At 34.6% G+C, this 21,849-nt stretch overlaps 1 protein-coding gene across 2 annotated transcripts; it reads right to left on the minus strand.

The window, feature by feature from the left end:
• Window positions 1-13,298: 13,298 nt before the first annotated feature.
• Window positions 13,299-21,849, minus strand: LOC123537301 (lectin ADEL-like). 2 transcript variants are annotated; one of them, XM_045320978.2, is made up of 7 exons: window positions 21,708-21,849; window positions 21,183-21,394; window positions 18,632-18,733; window positions 16,635-16,773; window positions 15,757-15,771; window positions 14,713-14,842; window positions 13,299-13,489 (listed from the first exon to the last, which is right to left on the minus strand). In XM_045320978.2, the coding sequence occupies exons 1-7, from the start codon at window positions 21,766-21,768 to the stop codon at window positions 13,402-13,404; spliced, it is 747 nt and encodes a 248-aa protein (XP_045176913.2). In that variant the 5' UTR covers window positions 21,769-21,849; the 3' UTR covers window positions 13,299-13,401. The 2 variants fall into 2 exon arrangements, with proteins under 2 accessions (XP_045176913.2, XP_045176914.2); XM_045320979.2 differs by lacking the exon at window positions 15,757-15,771 and having other exon boundaries at window positions 13,300-13,489.

Genomic DNA, 21,849 nt, shown 5'->3' on the forward strand with positions numbered 1-21,849 from the left:
TCTGTTGATTGTGCTACGCTGAGTGAAATGTAGACAAAGCGTTTATCCTAAACGACGCTGTTCAGTTTTAAAACTAACTTTGGCTCAGTATATTTAGCAAGAATATTGATATATCTCAAAATGATAAGTAAGTTTAATAAATATGATAAATACCTGTTCAAATACCAACATATATCAAATTAAAGAATGAGCTGAATACGGTCTGCGTATTACATGAATAAGGGTGTGATAAGAGTCTTTTATGTAGAGAAGTGCTTTTTAAAAGATTTTCCTTGTTACAATTGTCGTCTGTATATGAACAGGTTTCTTGCTTTTGTGGCTTATTCAGATTGCATATTAAAATGAGTACTTGTTTGCTTTGATATATTTGTTATAAATTATTTAACTGATTTATTATATATGAATATTTTTCTTTAGTATGGTATGCAAATATTGAACTCAGTTGAAATCTGTTTTATTATATATATGCTATATAATGACTGAATCTCATTACACTGAAATGAATGTACGCTGCATACAGTTTATCTATGTGATATAACTACGGTCAAACTTTGCTTATGAAACAAAAATATTGACATAATTACAATTGTATGTTTTGCTTGACCTTCACGTTTTTATAGGTGTGACGTCATTGTCCAAAGATTCATGAATAGCGAATATGCATTTGTTAAAGCGGGATCAGTTGGCCAATTTTAGAAATAAATAAAACTAATAAATAAAAAAAAACCTTTAATTGATTTTTTCTCATGTATTCTAATCAAACTTGATTTGTAGCATCTTTATCAGGCCCGCAGCCAACTTTGTTCAGCTGGGACATTTAACCCCTTTTAGGGGCTGCTAGAGCTAAAACTAGAAATGCCTTTATACAACGTCTCATGAACAGCTTGATGGATCTTTGTCTTACTTGGTCTGGAGCATCATTATAAGGTCCTCTTCCAAATTTATATATATAGGAACTTTGGCCCTATAAGGGACCACTATAGCTAAACGTAGATATGCTTTTCTTCGCATTAACCACTAAAATGTAATGGATTTTTATCAAACTCGATGTGTAACAATATCGTAAGGTCTCCTGCTATTGTGTTACAAATGGGGATAGGTACCAATTTAGCTAAAAATATAAACACGTTTAATGACCTCTTCTCATGAACCGCTTCATGAATCTTCATCAAACTACTGCTGTAATTATTCGTCTAAGGATAAACGAAACAAAATTGCAACCCTACGAAACCTTTGCGAAAAATTAAAATGGAACCATTTAAATTGTTTAAGTGTGGTGTTTAGTTTTGCAATTTGAAAAATGTTAGATGAAAGATGAATGTTAGATGAAAAATTCATAAACTTCTTTCTTTATTACAATTCGCCGACTATCATTTTTAAAGATATTTCTTGTTTCTGTTTGAGTATGCTAATGCTTTCTTTCCAATTCACTTATACGGCGACAATTTGGTGCATAAAATGTAAACGGTCAGACGACAAGAGGTTATGCCTCTCAAATCGTGATCTACGATTTAAACTCCTAATCATAACATGTAGTTTGACGTTTAGTCACACATATATTCAAAGAGTCAGTCTATACATTTTACAAACAAAGACGTTCTGCAACCTATTTGTAAGTAATTTAACTATAATACAACTGTGCTAAAATCAATTGAGCAATACACAAACGCAATGCTAATAAGGATGTGATGAAGTCGGATTATTAAGAGCATGTATGTCGTGCAAATCTGATAATACACTTACCATATGATCTGAAAGCTCGAAAGCACTGTTGTTATATCTCTTGGTCCAGTAGGGTTCATTCAATATCTGTGTAATAGAATTCCGCTTAAGCCGATGCTAGAGGTGTATGAGGGGCGTTGCACTTTTCATTACTTCTCATAAACAGACTCAACCGATTCTGCTATTATTTTGCTTGATACCAAAAATATTTTTATAGATTTTATTAAAAACGTTATTGTAAACTACGTTTACTAGTAGCTTTTATTTCAAGTATGGCCACTTATAAGATAATCTTTTTAAAATCTTTCAATATATTTCTTTCGTTTTCTTCTTTATTGTCTCAGCAAAATTCTGCCCAGGTTCTGACTATCTATCAACTGAGAAGAAATGAGGAACAAATAAGCAAAACTTCAATAGTTATAGAACTTTACACGAACAAAATATATGGTATGAATACATATGTACGTGTGTTCCTTAGATGGAAAGTAAATTAACGATATTCTATTTAACCAAGCAACAAGCGTCAAATTCTGCAACTTTCGCAAAAACTTACAGAAACTTAGTCGACTAATTTATGGAAAACAAAAAGATTTTGTTTCGTGTGAATGCATTATACTTTTATAGAGAATTTACCATGAACATTTCAGAAAATGTAATATAAAGATAATGCTTGATAAATAATCAACACTATTAAGAAAATATTTTATACGAAGGGTTTTAGATACGTTCCGAAAAATTGTTCCTATTTATTCACTTATCAAAAACAATCGATGAATTCAGAATATAATGTAGACAAGGGATTATGAAGTTGATATCCAAAATACAATCATTCTTCGCACAAATAATAAAAATACACTATTCCCCTTAGCAACATCATTATCGTTAACCGATCCAATTTTGTCTCATTTTTCTATTTTATAATATGAAATTACAGAAATAGGGCAATGCCTAAGTTGGGAATCGTTACAGTCCATCAGCTGGCACAGAAATATGCGTTTGTATTCATTTAAAGGTAGATTTTTGGAATAAAAAACAACACTGCCCATAATTTTACTGGTGTGCAAGACGTTGCGATTCGGCAAGTTATGTGGACGCTTATTACGCATAAGGAAAAAACGTATTCCTCCAAAAAATCCTAAGTCAGACGCTCTGTGCACGTGCCGGAAGACTACATTTTTTACTTTGATAGTATATCTCGTTCGGTATATATCGCATGTAACCGAAGAGGGATCGATCCCGATCGGTAGGATCGATTCCCTATCAAAACAATCGATAGTTTTCACTTCCATATTGTGTAGCTATGATTTCCGTAAGTGGATAGATAATTACTACGCGAAAAGTGTGGGTTACGCCATTAAAAGTGTCAGAACAAAACTGAAACACCATGAGAACATTACTTTTGCAGCTATGATTACCGTAAGCGGGTTGATAATTACAATTACTACATGAAAAGTGTGGGTTACGCCATTAGTGTCGGGTCAATGAGGGCGTTTGGTGGGTAATTCGTTTTAGTAATTGCCTGAAAACAAGCGAAAAGAGATTGGCGATAAAAAAACCGTGTTTTGAGTCAAACTCGAGTAAATATTTATTTGCAATGTCATATGAGAAATTCAGGAGTAATGTGAACCATAAACATTTCATCAGTGGTATGGAAGACCATATGTATGTGTGCAAGTAAGATTTCTACAAAAAAATGGTATCTCATGCATTTAATTCAATTGCATTAAAGTGATTTCAGGCAGCTAGTTTCTCCCTGGTGTAAGTCTAATTGCAAAGAGACATTGATTAAACTGGATTTAATCTAAATAAATCTTTTAGTCAGAACTTACATGAGGAAATAGCGACTACGGTACTCTGTACAATTGTTCATCCTCTAGACAAAATGTTTTGTTCGTAATAATAATTATACAGTCAAGTAGGTTTATGCTATCAAGGACTACAAAAACAGCAAGAGTAGGAATTGGTGTTTGAAAGCACACATCACAATTTTTTTCTGCGACCAGTATAATAGTACTGCGTGTGTTAATATGTCTATTTCAACTTTGCTTGCAGATTTTATATCAATAGCAGAGCATTGCTTACCGTTAGGAGAAATCCCCTAAACACTACAGTGTATTCTTTTACTATTTAGATATTCAAAAGACTTGTCCACAATGTATTAAGGTTTATCTTCTTTCTAAGTATAATATTAACATTCAAATAATTTTTGCAAAAGAAAAATCATTACGTTTTTCATGCCACTGAAAAATTTAAAGAATTCACGGCGAAGTTTACATTCTCCGTGACGACATAAAGAAATTATGTCTGAAATGGAAGTTGCAGTTACTTGCGGAGAACAGGTTAGGGGATGGTTCAGAATCTAAGAACACTGGTTAGGGTAACTATCCACCTGTACTATAGAAAAACGGTACAAATACCCAAAACAAGCAAATAAATCATAATCATTATTGCAAATAACATCACTTAAACTAAATTCAACTGACAGTATGTATTATAAGTGAAAGATAAAGAAAGCATACGATGAGTACAGATTTAGTATAGATTTTTTGTGTGCTGTTAACGGTCATTTTTGCTCATATGTGATATTTGAATTCATCTATATGATTTTTTCAATTTTTCCAACAATATTTGTGTCTTAATTTTTGCAATTTTATTACGTCTGGTCACTGTAACTTGTCAGGTTCCATTTCCACTTCTGTAGACTTTGGTACCTTGAGATACGTTCATAGAAGTCTTGGGAAAAGGTCTCAAAATTATATTTAGGCAAGAATGTTTTGTAGATAATAGTCATAAAATACATCAAATGAGCCGCACCATAAGAAAACCAACATAGTACATTTGCGACCAGCATGGATCCAGACCAGCCTGCGCATCCGCGCAGTCTGGTCAGGATCCATGCTGTTCGCTTTCAAAGTCTATATCGCAATTAGAGAAACTGTTAGCGAACAGCATGGATCCTGACAAGACTGCTCGGATGCGCAGGATAGTCTGGATCCATGCTGGTCGCAAACGCACTATGTTGGTTTTCTCATGGCGCGGTTCAAATTTGGACTCCTATAAAAAGAAGACTACTATTTTGCACGAAATGTTATACCAACTAAATCATTTGCCTCAGGTTGTATCTATCTAAAACTGATTTTGATGAAGCAATAGTGAAACTTATGATAAACTGAAAAATGATTTGATATTTCTGTCAACCACATATCAATTTTCTTTTCTCGAAATATTTCGTAAAACTATCAGAGACAAAACTGCGTGTTTTCCACTTAGGTATCTTAACAGGACGAAACTGCCTGTTAGTGCCCACTACTGCCATCCACATATTCATTTACGGTGAATAGGTATTCAAATTCTTGTCAGTTAGCCAGTTATGATAAATTAAATACCAATTCATCAAAGTGCTCAAAGCACTGATGGTGGCTGCAATTGCTGTATATCATTTTGTAAAATACTGGAAAAACGTGACATATTAGAAATTCTTACTATAAATTAGAATAACAAATATTAATTTGCAAAACATTCAGGTTTTGAAATTTCTTTCAAAATAAATGCACTGTCTGTCATTGCTTATAAACACACACTGATTTAGTCTTAATGGATATTGTTTCTATTTTTATTTTTTTTTATTGTCTTTATTTGATTACTTGCGATGAAAACTGCAACAACATTTACACCCGATGTTTTTTTTTTTTTTGGTGTAGATAAAGACGAAAAATACAATGTTTCCAAATCTTTCAGCCTTTTCTTACTTCTTTCTAAAGCTTTTGAGCACTGCCTACCATTGATGTTATACACACTGATTTAATCCTCATAAGGTTACTTTGGTCTTCGTGAGATTATTGCATTTGAGCCGTGCCATGAGAAAACCAACATAGTGTTTTTGCGACTAGCATGGATCCAGACAAGCCTGCGCATCCGCGCACTCTTGTCTGGATCCATGATGTTCGCCAACAGTTTCTCTGTTGCAATAGGCTTTGAAAGCGAACAGCATGGATCCTGATCAGACTTCGCAAAGCCACTATGTTGGTTTTAACATGGCACGGCTCATCTGCTTTGTCATAATAATTACTGAAAAGTTGTCTTTTAACAGATGCGCGGATTTGTATCGGTATCATTGTTAAAGTATTTTACATATCTACAGCTTTTGATATACTCGGTAAAATTTGTCCATTACAAAACGTTAGGCAAACCATGATTTTGGCCCCTGGGATATTGCTCGCAAAATTACATACTTACGAAACTAAATGAGATCACGTCTCTCCGATGTAGTATGTTCTTCATACATCGAGATTCTTGGTGTTTTATTATTAGATTTCAAACAGTAAACATGCGTAGGACAACTCAACGATTACAATGTATATTAGATAAATTTCTCATGGTATCACTAATGCTGTGTAAGACTACTGCCGCTCCCGTCTCAGCAATACATCGCTGTTAAATGTACAAGTAACTAAAGTAGTTCCTCTGCAGTACATCCAGTGGTATAGTTTTAACTAGGCGTCACTGTACAATGAAATGAATGAAATACAGAGGTTCTTACAGGTGTGAGCAACCGATGATAATTTTTCAATACAAAACATAAAATGATCACCTTGAATTTTGAGCAACAAAGAAAACAATTAATTGAATTTCTGCTTTTTGTCTGTCATGTAGCACTATTTATACATACAAGCAATTACGTATAGGTTGTATTCACTATATATGTCATTACTTTAACATAAAAGTGCCAAAGCATTTAATTGTATAAACGAGTAAAGTGTTCCATCAGAAATGCATTCAATGTGTACATCATTTAATGTTACAGATGAAATACATAATTCAGTGTAATCACAAAGAATGGACTTTACACAAACATTATCTGTTTAACAAAACATATAGTTTATAAACAACACCTATCTCTTTAATAACATAACTTTGACATTGAATCTAATTGAACGTTCACTCTTTCTCTGTTGTAGTATTTGTGCGTTTGTGTCATCTGTTCTTATTAAAACTTGTTTTCCCTAAACACTTGCAAAACAACCGTATTTATAGATAATAAATGTGTAATATAACTTGTCTAATTGAATTAGAATTCAGATGCTTCTTTTGAAATTTTAAGTCGAAGGTAAAGAAAAGTGATTCAGCGAGTCACAAGTTGTGTTTCTATTTTCAACAGAAATACTGCGTCCTGCTTTGGTCACACATAAAAAACTTGTAAATAGAATGTCTGAATTTAGCTGCAATTTATAATCAATAAAATATTTAAAGAAATCATACTATAATGTAATATTTAATATAGATGTGTTATCTGTTTTTAACATTTTGACATTGTATTAGAAAAGTTTAATAAAAATTATAACGCTGAACTAAATGCGATCGGTGCGTTTCGTACAATGACTGATCAATGTCTTATACTTCAAAACAACAAAAATAGTATTTAACATTTATCATATAATTGTTCTTTCATTTCCTAAATGATCTGTACAAAAGATTGGTGTATTATGTAGCCTTACAACACCATTGTATCAAACAATTAAATGTTACAGAGGAAATTTACCTTTGTAAAGGACATACATTAATTCAATTCAATATTACCTAGACAATTTGATGGTCGAGTTAAACACTTTCGAGTCATTTTAAGGTGTGTCCAATCAGCTTGTAATGCATACTGACTGAAAGTTGGTGTTGTTTTTTTTTTCATGCAAAATCATTATATAATGTATTTATAAAATATTTCCTTGTATTTTATTTGCAGAACAAATTCTCCAACGTAGAGTTGTTGTATTCAACGAAGGATAGTTTTCGTCCCGTGTTCTACCATACAGCCGGCTTAAAGAAGCTCTGTGGGCTCAACCCAGGTGCAAGCTCGTGTCTAAAACAATGTCCAATGGGAGGCACATGTGATCTTCCTTCACCACCAAAAGCTGGACTTATCTGATAAAATTGCGTCGGTATGACGTTAAAGGGAATTCCTATAGTTTTTTATGCGCATCTTTCTGCGCAGCCGACACTTTCTATGGACAACTGAACTGAAGTCAACATTTGTTGAAACATGTTACAGACAATCTTAAAAATGAGGAATTTTGAATGAAATAACATTTTTGATAAGTTATATCAGTAATCAAATGTTGATACTGGTTTATGTTGTATTGACAAGTATCATGCCTGACAGGTATCTTGCTATTTTAGTGGTTGTGTTTTCACATCGCATTTTAGTACAAAGACAGTGTTGTTCATATAATGTAAGATAATTGACTTAGTACTGATAAGACAATATCACCTTTCAGATTATTTAGTATTCTATTATAGAAAGAATTAAGAATTTTTAAAACATTTTTTTAACTTTTAGCAGACATACATGTAATCAATTTGGCCAGGTTCGCGCCATTTCCGTCCGAACAGGTGTTGTATTCTAGCGGTCTTAACATAAAATTTAGCCTGGTGACCCATACATTTTTAGCCATTTTTATGCTCACAATACAATTATCTATACACAAGAAGAAAAAGAAAAAATTCTATGAAAGAGTTTTTTTCAAAATTAAAAAAAAAAGTTCTTCACTATGGGTATTTTTCATTGAAAAAAGTTCACAAAAGTAAATATGAATTTTTTTTTTTCATTTGTACCCATTATTGTAAGGATAGAGTATTACAAATATGACTATGATATCAAATAAGTATATAATAAAATCTGTAAAAAGAAAAACTGTATTGTGCTGCCTGGATGTATATTTTGGTTGGTATTTATAAAAAAGCAGAAAATTATGAAAATGTTGAAAAATCGCTGGCAGTTTCAGCAACAGTGGGTGTGTTCAAAACAATTTTTCACAAAAACAAGCCTGGTGACCTATTGTTTTTATTTGTTCATTGTTTTCAGCACAAATTTTCCTATCATATATGTGAATTTAAAAAAAATCTATGAAAGGAAAAAAACTATAGGAATTCTCTTTAAAACCTACCCAACAGAGAAAGAGTGAAAGTTCAATTAGATTCAATGTCAAAGTTATGTTATTAAAGAGATAGGTGCTGTTTATAAACTTTAATGTTTGTGTAAAATTGATGCCGTCTGTTTACACTGAATTATTTTTTTCATCTGTAACATTAAATGATGTACACTTTGAATGCATGTCTGATAGAACACTTTACTCGTTTACACAACTAAATGATTTGGCACTTTTATGTTAAAGTAATGACTTACATAATAGTGGTTACAACCGATACGTAATTGCTTGTATGTATAAATAGCGCTACATGACAGACAAAAAGCAGAAATTCAATTAAATGTTTGCTTTGCCGTTCAAAATTCACAACTAGACGAAAAAAGGGTGACAGTTTTCTGTCAATGATGAATAGCATAAGAACATTTTGTCGATTCAATTTAAAGTTGTAGAACCTAAATTGTAATTAGACGTCTTGTCTAGCCTTGTAATTAAATTATATTAAGATTAAGACAAACACTATAAGTAAATGAATTAAAAAAAATTGTTGACTAGTTCCCAATGGGAAAAGTTTCCAAGGTAATATTTGTCTCCAGGAGCCGGTGCTAGGGGACATGAGGGGTGTTGCACCTTACATTACCTCTCATGAACAGACTCAATCAAACCGAGTCTGCTATTATTTTGCTTGGTTGCATTCTATGGTACCAAAGGATCTCTTAACAGATTTTATTGCTTGTCATTTTGTTATGTGTATCAATTTCAATACGAAACATATTTTGTGTCTAAGAATGAAGAAACATTTTCTCCAGTCATGAGTCGTTCTGGAAATACTTCGTTGCCTAATTCGGGCGGTAATAGAGGGATAACAGTGTTACGAAATTGCTTTAGCTCCACTTCTGTAACATTTTCGACAAAACAGTTCAATACAAGACGTTAGACAAGCGATGTTTAGAGCCCAGGGGGAAAACGCAAGAAAATCAAATACTAACGAAATCAGATCACGTCTCTAGGGTGTAGTTTGCTCCTCAGTCATCTGAACGTTGCTTGTCTTTCGCGATATCGCGTCGTTTGTTAAAAGTTCAAAGCGATAATACTCGTATGTACATGTAATAGACAGTGAGATAATTATGTAGGATTTCAAACATAATATTTTTCCTTCTGTTTTTCATATGAAATGATAATATACTAAAAACAACTTGAATCCAATTGAAAAAAAAAAGCAACTATAGTTATTATTAGCATAAGAAAAGTAAAAATATTTGATAAAAATACATGATTTTTTGGTAACTTCAATTAAGACATTAATAAATTTCGCTGGAGACAAGTAGAAATATCTTTGCCTATCCAACTGGAAAGTGGCCGATAAATCTGTAGTGTAATTTGTTTTGTCCTCGTATTCTATATGTTTTCTGTGTTTTGCATGTATATTTATCATGCTTCCATCCATTTATACAATGCTATAGGGTTACGGATTTAGTTAGGGTGTTGTGTTCTCTTCTACTGAATATTTATCCCTGGCTTTTGTTTAATTAACCCTTACCCTGCTAAATTTCTATAATGAACTTGTCCATCTTTTAATTTGGGCAGTACCATCGACTGTTAAAAGGGATGCATACCAAAACGATACTAACCGAATGGCGAACAGTGCAGACCATGATCAGACTGTACGGATGTGCAGGCTGATCATGATCAGCACTGGTCGCACGTGTCAAAATTAGTTAATGATTGAAAGGTTCGTTAGCTACCTATAACAAATTACGAAAATAAGCTTCGTTTAAAATTGATCCTTTGTTGTTTTTTTTGGCATCAGAGTTTGACAAAAAAGATTCGTTAATGCATATGTACGATAACAAAAGATTTTAAAAGCACTTAGAGTATTGAAAACAAAGATATAAATTACACAACAGTACTGATTAGTTACTGTAACGGATACGCAAACTGCACTTGTTAAGTCAATTGTGTCAAAATAGAATCCAATGACGACATTCAGCATTAGCAGACGACATGCGGTCTGAATATAGAGTATAAACATACATTTACAGAAATAAGGTGCGAAGCAGTTACCTAATTCGGAAACAAAACCTGGTAATATTATATAATATTTAGCAATTAGACTAGTCACAGCAAAGCAAACTTTCAATGGAATTTATTCTTCTTTCCCATTATATAACTAGATTCTATTAAACATTCTAATATGTCTTTCTCTGTTTAAACATTCTTATGCTAGAATGACGTCACGTTAACGTGTAGTGACGTCAATGTTTTTGTTGCGACCAAGAAAGAGCGTTATTGTATTTTATCTACTGTTTTACAGTAAATCGAAATAATTTATACCAAAACCGTGTTTTAACACTCGGGCGGTAATACGTCGTACAAATAATTTAAATTATTACGGCCGACGTATTCATAACCGCCCATCGTGCATAAATAGTGTTAAAACACTCTTTTACTATAAATTATTTCTTAATTAGATAGACTATTGTAAACAGTTTACATAAAATGCCAGATCAGTTAATTATTCAACTACTTACACTGCTAAATTTCTACAATGAACTTGTCCATCTTTCAATTTGGGCAGTACTACGTATCAACTGTTAAAAGGGGTGCTTAGTTTATACTAATTTGTTTTAGCTCGATTGTGATGAAAGCTTCAAGCTTATTGGAACCACTCTCGAGTCCGCTTCCTGGAAAAACCAGTACTGGTGTCATATGAGAAGTCATGGTCGTGACCCCAGTGGGGCTCGAACCCACGACCCCTGGATTGAGCGGCCGACACCTTATCCACTAGACCACCGCTCCCCTTCAAAAGGGGTGCTTACCAAAAAGTTACTGACTGTAAGGCGAACAGTGCAGGCACGGATGTGCAGGCTGATCAAGGCAGGATCAATCGTGTTCAGCATGATAAGGGTTAAAATATTCTGATTGAGAAAATAATGTAGAATTAATAGATAGAGTATATATGTTTGTTTCAGTGAAATACACAAGTGAGCATCAAAAATTGATATTTTCACGAGTGGCGTAGCCACGAGTGAAAATTACTTTTTTTTTTTGGTGTTCACGAGTGAAATAAAATTGATATTTCACTGAAACAAACAAATTTTCTTTTTATTTCATGTGTATAACTCTACTTTTGTCGCGTAATTTATAAAACGTCGAAAATCGCGGGAAAGGTCAGCAGAAAGCATAACACAAATGATGTCATTTTAACGACGTCATCGTCATTATGGTCCCCTGTATTCAAAACGCTCGGTATACAATTTTGACTTCGGCAAAGACAGTGAAAAATAAAATTGATAATCTACTGTTTCAAAACTGTGGATTATCACTTTTATTTCACTGAGAAAACTCTATAATTCACTGGAAAACATAAAATAAAACGCATTAATTGTTACGCATGCGACAACTGTAGAACAAAAATAACATTTGCGATCCATAAAGTGCAACTGCAATGAAACATTTCTTGTCAACGATTTAACTTTACATGGTGAACTGAATATTTGATGTATATTTAGTTTAACTTTACATGGTGAACTGAATATTTGATGTATATCTAGTTTAACTTTAGATGGTGAACTGAGTTTTTGATGTATATCTAGTTTAACTTTACATGGTGAACTGAGTATTTGATGTCTATCTAGTTTAACTTTACATGGTGAACTGAGTATTTGATGTCTATCTAGATTAACTTTACATGGTGAACTGAGTATTTGATGTCTATCTAGTTTAACTTTACATGGTGAACTGAGTATTTGATGTCTATCTAGATTAACTTTACATGGTGAACTGAGTATTTGATGTCTATCTAGTTTAACATTATATGTTGAACTGAGCATTTGATATATATCTGGTTAGAAAGATGTTTTATTCAGGAAGATGTTGTGCGAAGTATATCCCAAGCATAACGTTCATTCACATTCTAACCAAATTTGACAGAACAAATGTAATCGTGTGATGTAGACGAAAGCAAAATAGATGAACGAAACAAATGAAATAGTAATGCCAAGATGAAAGACAGACAATGGTAATTTGCATATGATAAAGCACTGATAACGTAATTTAGGTTCGACTTTGAGTTCGTAAAAACTACCCTTAACGGTTTCTGGTGCATACAACGCAGAAATGAGCCGCACCATAAGAAAACCAACATAGTGCATTTGCGACCAGCACGGATCCAGATCAGCCTGCGCAGTCTAGTCAGGATCCATGCTGTTCGCTAACGGTTTCTCTAATTGCAATAGGCTTTGAAAACGAATAGCATGGATCCTGACCAGACTGCGCGGATGCGCAGGCTGGTCTGGATCCATGCTGGTCGTAAAGCCACTATGTTGATTTTCTCCTGGCACGGCTCAAATGTCTTTACAAACGTTTTGATCATGACAATTTTTCAACTGTAGTTCTTTTACTATATTTATAGTACTTATTTATAATACGTTGAATCAAAGGCGGTAAAAAGCTAACAAAAGCTAACTTAGTAGTTGTTGTCAGGATGTGCTATGTGTTCTTGCACATGCAGTGGCCGGACATGAGATATCTCTACAATATGACCTTATTTCGTTATACAGTTGTTTAAGGATCTTGAGAAAAATGTAGTAAGTCCCTGTTTTACTTCATATTCATCCAAAACAATTGTAATAAAGAAGAGAACTAGTCCTTCAAGTTAGCAATGTCTTTATTACACTGATACATAGATATATTTATGAGATTTAGGACATCTATGTAACTATGTGGATATTTCAGCTCTGAATGTAAACGTTAGGTTCCGTTACCACAATACCCTGAAGGTAGCACTGCATCCATGATCAACCCAGATGTCATCCTTGTTGTAGCCCCAGTTCTGCCCTTCTCTGCATCTTTAACAAAAAAGTGAAAATCAACTATACACCTTATAGAATCTTACCTGTCACAGATATTTACCGTATATATTGGATAGTTATTCAAAATATGCATATGAGATAGTTATTCAAATATATGCATATTGGATAATTATTCAAATATATGCAACGAGAAAAATTAGCACAATCACATATAAACGTTGGCTGTGCCATTCCGGATATCATGTCTGTCTGGCATAAGCCAGACATCAGCAGGAACATAGAATTTCCACTTGCCGCCTGGACAGAGTTGCTCCAAAAACAGGGAGTGTATAAGCTGTCCGGTGGATAACATTGTTTTTTATCAGTGTGTCAAATATTGTCTTAAATGTTAAAAAATAAGTATTCAAACTATTGAATTTATGATGTGACATGAATTCCATGTTTTCTAAACAAAATTATCAAATTTAACTAGCCGACACTTTCGCCATTTAATAGTGGTTTGAGCCGTGCCATGGGAAAACCAACATAGTGGTTTTGTGACCAGCATGGATCAAGACCAGCCTGCGCATCCGCGCAGTCTGGTCAGGATCCATGCTGTTCACTAACGGTTTCTGTAATTGCAATAGACTTTGAAAGCGAACAGCATGGATCCTGACCAGACTGCGCGGATGCGCAGGCTGGTCTGGATCCATGCTGGTCACAAAACCACTATGTTGGTTTTCCCATGGCATGGCTCATTTATAGAATTAATCTGGCTCTTAAAAGGGTTTTTAAAAGTCATTTGAGTCAGCTACATTAACTACTCAGCAAATCGAAGGGCAATAGAGAGTTTTTGAAAAACTAAATGATGCATTTATGCTGCAGAATATTTCACTGGTTGCAAGTGCAAATTAGAATATCTGACTCGAAGGTAACGAGGCTCTGCCGAATTACGTTAAAAACCGTTACCAGAGAGCTGGATATTCCCATCCGCAGGTACAACGGGTGATAGGTTCTTTTTCTTGCATATCTTTATTCTCCAAGTTATGGTAGAAAACTTCTTTTAAAACATGTTTTAAGCAAACTTTTATAGAAATAGAATAAATTTAAACAAAACTGACATCAAAAATGGCGTTATTAATGACGTCATTTACAAAGGGTTGTATGACGAATTTTAACACACCGATAAAAAAAACCGGAAACATCTGCGATATGCAAGAAGATATGCAAGAAAATTTATGTTTTCTTATAGATCTATAAAGAAAATTGACATTACTTACTTTTGGGTACCAAAACTCCATAGAATAGTGACCTTGATATCTATATTCAGTCGAATACCTTGAAGACCTGTTGGACACTTGTGTTTGGATGTGGTGCACATACAGTTTATGGTTTTTGGTTCGTGTTTACCTACGAGCATAAAGTAAACAAAATATATTAAACTTGGCGGCCTTCTTAGATCTTGATATTAATGATTTTTGTATCACATATCCTTGTCAGTATGATATATACATATACTTCGAAATTCCAAAAATTTTATATGCTTGTTCTATCTATATTTTTATGTACAACTGATAATAAATCCTAAATAACTTGATGTACATTTTAAAAGAAAATATAAGGTAAATATCACCATATGATATAGTAAAATAAGGCAGCACCGTGCAAAGATCGACCGAAGTTCCGAAAATTGAATAATTAAAGAAAATATAGGTAGGGCAATATTAATATGTTTGTAATTAATCGATGAAGACTAAACTATTAATAACATTGGACTTTCTTGCAATGGCATAAATTAGCGTCAATTATGGATATTTCTTTGCAATAGACAAGGAATATGTTTTATTATTAATACATAAAAAGTGGCAATAATTGAGGATATTTAATTCACCTTAACCATTACATATATACCCAAATTCCCCTTTAGCTGAAAATCTGTGGGTTTTTTTTTTTAATTCGCCGGCATGGTAACAAAATATGTTAGAATATATTCATCATTGATATAGAATATAAAATATAAATAAGTTACTGTAACGACAGAAAAAAGTAGGGTCCCTCTATATAAAAGGTGCACAGGATAAAAGTTTCCTTAATGTATTATACTCTGCTTTAAATAAGAAGGTATATTGAATAAGAGTATTTATTCTATAAATGTCATTATGTGTAAGGGACGGGTTAAAGATAAGGATCAAAATAGGACTCTGTATAGGTTTTATTTTGTTATATAGAATCATTCACCATTGGTTCACTGTACAAGTTGTCTACCAAAACAGGACAAGGATTCTCATACCATTTGGCTAGGACAATGAGACTGAAGAACTTACCAACATTCCCGCGCACTTTAAAATGTACGGAAATCACATACCTTCAATTAATGAGACAATTTTACATAATTAAAAGTACAATTATGTATTGATAATAAGAAGTTTTGACAGGCTTTGTATTTCTAATGTGACAGTTATAAACACGTCCCTGTTGCAGGTTTCTTTTATCTGATTTTGTAATAACAGAACAAATGTTTCCTTCCACTGGGCATTTAGTTTATTCAGCTTGTAATTACTCGACATACTGACTCATTTAATCACATTCATTAATTGTTCATAGTTCAATGTCAGATCATGATCTTCTTTTGAATACTATCTTGTACATGAGATAAACCCAACAGAGGCATGATTGAACAACTGGCTCAAGCGTTTAAATTTTAATGATAATTGAGCCGCACCATGAGAAAACCAACATAGTGCGTTTGCGACCAGCATGGACCCAGAGCAGCCTGCGCATCCGCGCAGTCTGCTCAGGATCCACGCTGTTTGCTTTCAAAGCCTATTGCAAATAGAGAAACTGTTAGCGAACAGCATGGATCCTGACTAGACTGCGCGGATGCGCAGGCTGGTCTGAATCCATGCTGGTTGCAAATGCACTATCATGTTGGTTTTCTCATGGCGCGGCTCATATCTTTCATATGAGACACTTATGGTGCTGCAGAGATGTCGTAGATCTTGGTGTCAGAGATACCCTTAACTGACACTATCTAATTGCAAGTAACGATGAAATGGTATTATGACATGCATAAAAGATGAATATTGAAACTATTGATACAGTCTGGAAACAAATAATACGTACATTTATAATTTAATCTGTTGGACTTATGTTCTTTATTTCAAAATCAGCTAATTAATGTTTAGTCTAGACTGGTCCTCACCTTTCTCATAGCAAACCAGAAACTTAGCTCTGCAGCCGTAATTAACCCAAATATTCGAATCATCCTCGATTCCAAAGTTCTCCCTTCTTCCAACGTTACACTTCTCATACGAACTCGGATATTCCTTCATAACCTGGACCTGAAACCGCAAAGTCGGTATATTTCCTTCACCTATTAAGCAGACCATTTATTAAATGCAGTAATAGCATCTGCCGACATGTCTTAGCATTACAAATGAATAGACAGATGTAGAAATTCAACTTTAGTATGACCAACGGTTAAAATTATGCAGGCGATGAAAATGTCTATTGGCCTACTATTGAATGAGCTTATGACTTAAACAAGAGCTGTCTCCATAGGATGACATATGCCCCCGATGGCACTTTGAATGAGTAGTTATGGCCGATGTTAGAGTTTAGGACCTTTGACCTACGGAGCTGGGTCTTGCGCGCGACACGTCGTCTTACTGTGTCACACATTCATGCGTAGTTATTTTAAAATCCATGCATGAATGACAAAGATATGGACCGGACACGCCCATCAATGCACTATCATGAAAAATGACCTTTAACGTCTAAGTGTGACCTTGATCTTTGAGCTACGGACCTGGGTCTTGCGCGCGACACGTCGTCTTACTGTGGTACACATTCATGCCAAGTTATTTGAAAATCTATCCATCGATGACAAAGATATGGACCGAACACGCCCATCAATGCACTATCCTTTAATGTCTAAGTGTGACCTTGACCTTTGAGCTACGGACCTGGGTCTTGCGCGCGACACGTCGTCTTACTGTGGTACACATTCATGCCAAGTTATTTGAAAATCCATCCATCGATGACAAAGATATGGACCGGACACGCCCATCAATGCACTATCCTTTAATGTCTAAGTGTGACCTTGACCTTTGAGCTACGGACCTGGGTCTTGCGCGCGACAAGTCGTCTTACTGTGGTACACATTCATGCCAAGTTATTTGAAAATCCATCCATCCATGACAAAGATATGGACCGGACACGCCCATCAATGCACTATCCTTTAATGTCTAAGTGTGACCTTGACCTTTGAGCTACGGACCTGGGTCTTGCGCGCGACACGTTGTCTTACTGTGGTACACATTCATGCCAAGTTATTTGAAAATCCATCCATCGATGACAAAGATATGGACCGGACACGAAAATTGCGGACAGACTGACAGACGACAGACTGACAGACGGACAGACGGTTCAAAAACTATATGCCTCCCTTCGGGGGCATAAAAAAATAATTCTGAGTGGACAAAGTTTGAAATGATGGATGCTATGGTGACTTGACTCATTTTCATACTAGTGTAATTTATAGTAACCTTTGGGTGCGCGACATTTTTAGCGTGAATCTTCTTTCTTCAGAATTACAGGTTCGTTCTGCAGGGCTGTAGTATATTTCAGCTACAGCTACAGGTTTTTATCAAGAAAACATATTTGAGCCGCACCATGGGAAAACCAACATAGTGCATTTTCGACCAGCATGGATCCAGACCAGCCTGCGCATCCGAGCAGTCTGGTCAGGATCGATGCTGTTTGCTTTCAAAGCCTATTGCAATTAGAGAAACCGCTAGCGAACAGCATGGATCCTGATCAGACTGCGCGGAAGCGCAGGCTGGCCTGGGTCCATGCTGGTAGCAAATGCACTATGTTGGTTTTCTCATGGAGCAGCTCATTTTACTAATTATTATTGAAATATTGATGTTATATTTTGCTTACTCCGTTATTCACATTTTAGCAACTTTGTTCCAGAAATATATCATTTTATTACGGCATTTTTGCCTATACCTATATTGTAAAATGTATATTTTTCTGGTAGTCTGGCTTTTCATGTAGAAAGTTTTTTACTTCTTCTCGGACTTTATAATTAGCGTTTTTCATTTATTCACATTTGTAATTCTTTTTTTTTCTTCGGAGCACCAATACTATATTATTACTTGCACAAGTATATTTCATCCAAAATACTTTACTTACCCGTGTTATTTTAGTTGCTCCAGCGATTGGACATTTTCTGTAAACCTTGGTTCTGCAGCTCAGGCAATTCATTTCCACTGCCTCAGATGGACACTTGTATACCTAAAATTAAAAACAAAACGCCAAAAGTCAAAGAGATAGTACGTGTTATGATAGTACTAACTACTGGCAATAGCTGAAGTATAAGAAACAGAAACTGGCGTTTGATTTTCTTAAATATTCTGCGCTTCCGAATTTTGGCCAGTAAAAAAACAGTTTTCTATAAAAAAAAAAATGAATAAAAACCATGGACGAAAGAGCCAAGAAGTATAGTCACGTTGCAAAATCAAAACAAAAAAAAACTACAACATTTTTTTTTCAGTACAGTCAAGGATTTGCAAAACATTCGACATTCACACAAAATACATAAACTCGCTAGACAGCAAGAACAAAATGAATAAATAAAGCAACACATAATGCATAAGAACATCGCCGGGGAACGGAGAGCGGCAAAAAAAAAAACACTCGGGAGACAACCGGTGCGCATCAAACCTTAATCAAACCGTGCTTAACAGTTAATGCTTTTGTAGCAGACATAATCAAAGACGAAAGCGGAGAGTCATGTCGCCAAAGTTAAATAAATATACCGTTTGTCCCAAAACAGTATGATTATACCGCTGAATGAACACATCTGCGAATGTCTCTTAAATTGTTTTTTCTTCTTTTTTTGTACTTTTAGCATATGTAAATGTTGAGTTCTTCTCAACCCGATGCTAGAGGGAGTGAACGGCAGCATCCATTTCCACTACCGTCCATGGACAGGCTCAATCAAACCGAGCCTGCAACATTTTCATTTTTGTCGTGTTGAGCGGCCTGTGGAGTTTCCACTTTTTGGTTGCGGGTTTATCCCGCTACCAAAGTTAAGTGTATTTCTGACAATCATGTAGCATCTTTATTTGATTCCAAATCACATCCAAAGGAATTTATTCATGTGTTACACAAAGTAGTCCCATTCATGAACAATGCGGATGAATTATCAATGATCAAGCAGTTCTTATTCATCCTCTATCCATTCACACTGACATTTAGATTATATAAGATCTGTCAATGATTAGGTATTCCAGCCCATGGTTACATCACTGACTTCCAGCTGTTCGTGTAAGGTCAGGCAGAGTTTATCTTAGATATGAGGCACATTAGTATTTGTTTCTTATACATGTATATTTATAGATTGGCATTTAAAATGAAAATAACTCTAGCAAAACCCGCAACCACCAGACATCTCAAGGCTTTGATTCTATTTTGTTATCACAAAAGCGTTGTTTGTGCCGTGTGGCGGTCGTAAAATGCCTCCCCGTACATTCAGTCAGAGCTGTTATATTTCTATCTCCCAGATCGTTCAGAACGACTTTTATGTTGTGTTATTGGTACTGTTTAGTTTCTCAGCTTGAACATTTCGGCCTGGGTGGTTCCAATAGTCCCACTTTCATAGCTTTGGGTATTGTATAATAACCCCTTGGACATGGTGCCTGCTCTTGGCAGTTCCTGTGATATGCAGGCTCCATAACCTCAGTTCCCCTTTCTAAATTCCATTTGTTTAATTCTGCCCATTGTTTTTCGTTTATTGCAAACCCATTATTTTAACTGCTTTTCTTGGAATTACACGCTAGTGTATAGAAGGCCGTATGAATACATCTGCGGATGTCTCTTAAATTGTTTTTTGTACTTAGAGCATTTGTAAATGTTAAGTTCTGCTCAACCCGAAGCTAAAGGGCGTGGACGGTATCATCCACTTCCACTACGGTCCATGAACAGGTTCAATCAAACCGAGCCTGCCACATTTTCGTTTTTTGTCGTGTAGAGCGACCTGCGGAGAGTCCACTTTTTCTATTTTATAAGTTCTTGTATGATTTTGACAAATACGGTTGGAAAATTTCCAGAACCCTATAAATTAACGAAGTTTTTAAATATTTTCCATCTTTATTAATATAATATTAATTACACGTATATCTTCAAATATGTGTGTTTCAATAAAAATGATACGGCAATAGTAGGAGTTCAATATAAGACATGACTATCTCTACGTAATGTGTTAATGTTTAGAAAAAAAGTACAAAAAGAAATGTTATTGCTTAAATACACGTCAAAATTTAAATTTTATGCAAATGTGCAAGATACAAAATTAACTTCATTTTTTTTTTGTTTAGAAGCGCAAATAATGTGTTTGCAATACCCAAGGGGCGTTCTCTTTTACGGAAAATGACAATGAAATCTGTAGTTTTTGTAAAATTAATATCTGCATTTTGTTAATCAATTTTATGCTATTTTTAGAGAGTCATACAGATATGGAAACTCTCCTTAGTTTCAAGACAAACAATATTTACGTAATACTTTTTGCGCGATTCGAATAGTAAACTAAGTCAAGGCTTGCATTTTTATGGCACGCGAATAGCACAATTAATCCAAGAACCTATGTTCTTATGCCAAGCTTTACAAAAAGACAAACTTTTTCTCGAACTCCAGTATCATTAAACAGACTAATAAAAAGAGCAAGATTAAATATTACACTTACACTTATTTTCGTATTGTCTGGTGCTTTCGCCTTTGGTGGTTTGGGACGTGCAGGTTGCTTTTTATTTCTTTGCCGAGATTTCTGTTTTTTCATTTGCTTACTTTTCTTATTCATGGCCTTTCGTTTCCGTCCAAGCATAGATTGGCGTCTCTTGGTGTTTTGAGATTGTTGCTTCATTAAACCTCTAGCCTCCGTTACTTCGAGAAACATCCCTTGAAACGAACAAAGACAAACGGGAGGGAGATTAATTTGGTGAGAAAAAATATTATCAGAAAATGTTTTTCAATGTGTCGTTATCAGTCAGTAGATCTACATTAAAGGTGCTAATTTGCCGAACTAAACTGTTGATGAGAACTAAAATAAGCTTTCTTACATATTGTTTCATCGTTTTGTTCTGGAAGTAAATTACTTATTGAGGTGTAACGACAGTCAAATCGCATTTGTTGCACTATCATAGACACGAAACAAGATTAAAGCTGATGAAAAGAGGGTTCATTCTTTAGTCTACAAAGAAAACTTGCTTACCTATAATAACAACACATACTCCAAGGAATATTAAAAGACGGATTGGTTGAACTAACCACATCTTGTTTCTGATGGCTTAATGCTTTGTTATTTCTCAACTTAATCCCTCTTGTTGGCTTTCGTCTCATATTTTTATATGTTG

Source organism: Mercenaria mercenaria, chromosome 17 (genome assembly GCF_021730395.1).
Source record: "Mercenaria mercenaria strain notata chromosome 17, MADL_Memer_1, whole genome shotgun sequence".
Lineage (NCBI taxonomy): Eukaryota > Metazoa > Mollusca > Bivalvia > Venerida > Veneridae > Mercenaria > Mercenaria mercenaria.

What these genes read in the sequence shown, in the direction of transcription:
- LOC123537301 (XM_045320978.2), bottom strand. Translation starts at nt 21,768, where the DNA reads ATGTGGTTAGTTCAACCAATCCGTCTTTTAATATTCCTTGGAGTATGT. An exon ending in AGTATGTGTTGTTATTATAG is followed by an intron (nt 21,395 to 21,707) that starts GTAAGCAAGTTT and finishes GTTCGTTTCAAG; the next exon opens with GGATGTTTCTCGAAGTAACG. An exon ending in CAGACAATACGAAAATAAGT is followed by an intron (nt 18,734 to 21,182) that starts GTAAGTGTAATA and finishes TTTTAATTTTAG; the next exon opens with GTATACAAGTGTCCATCTGA.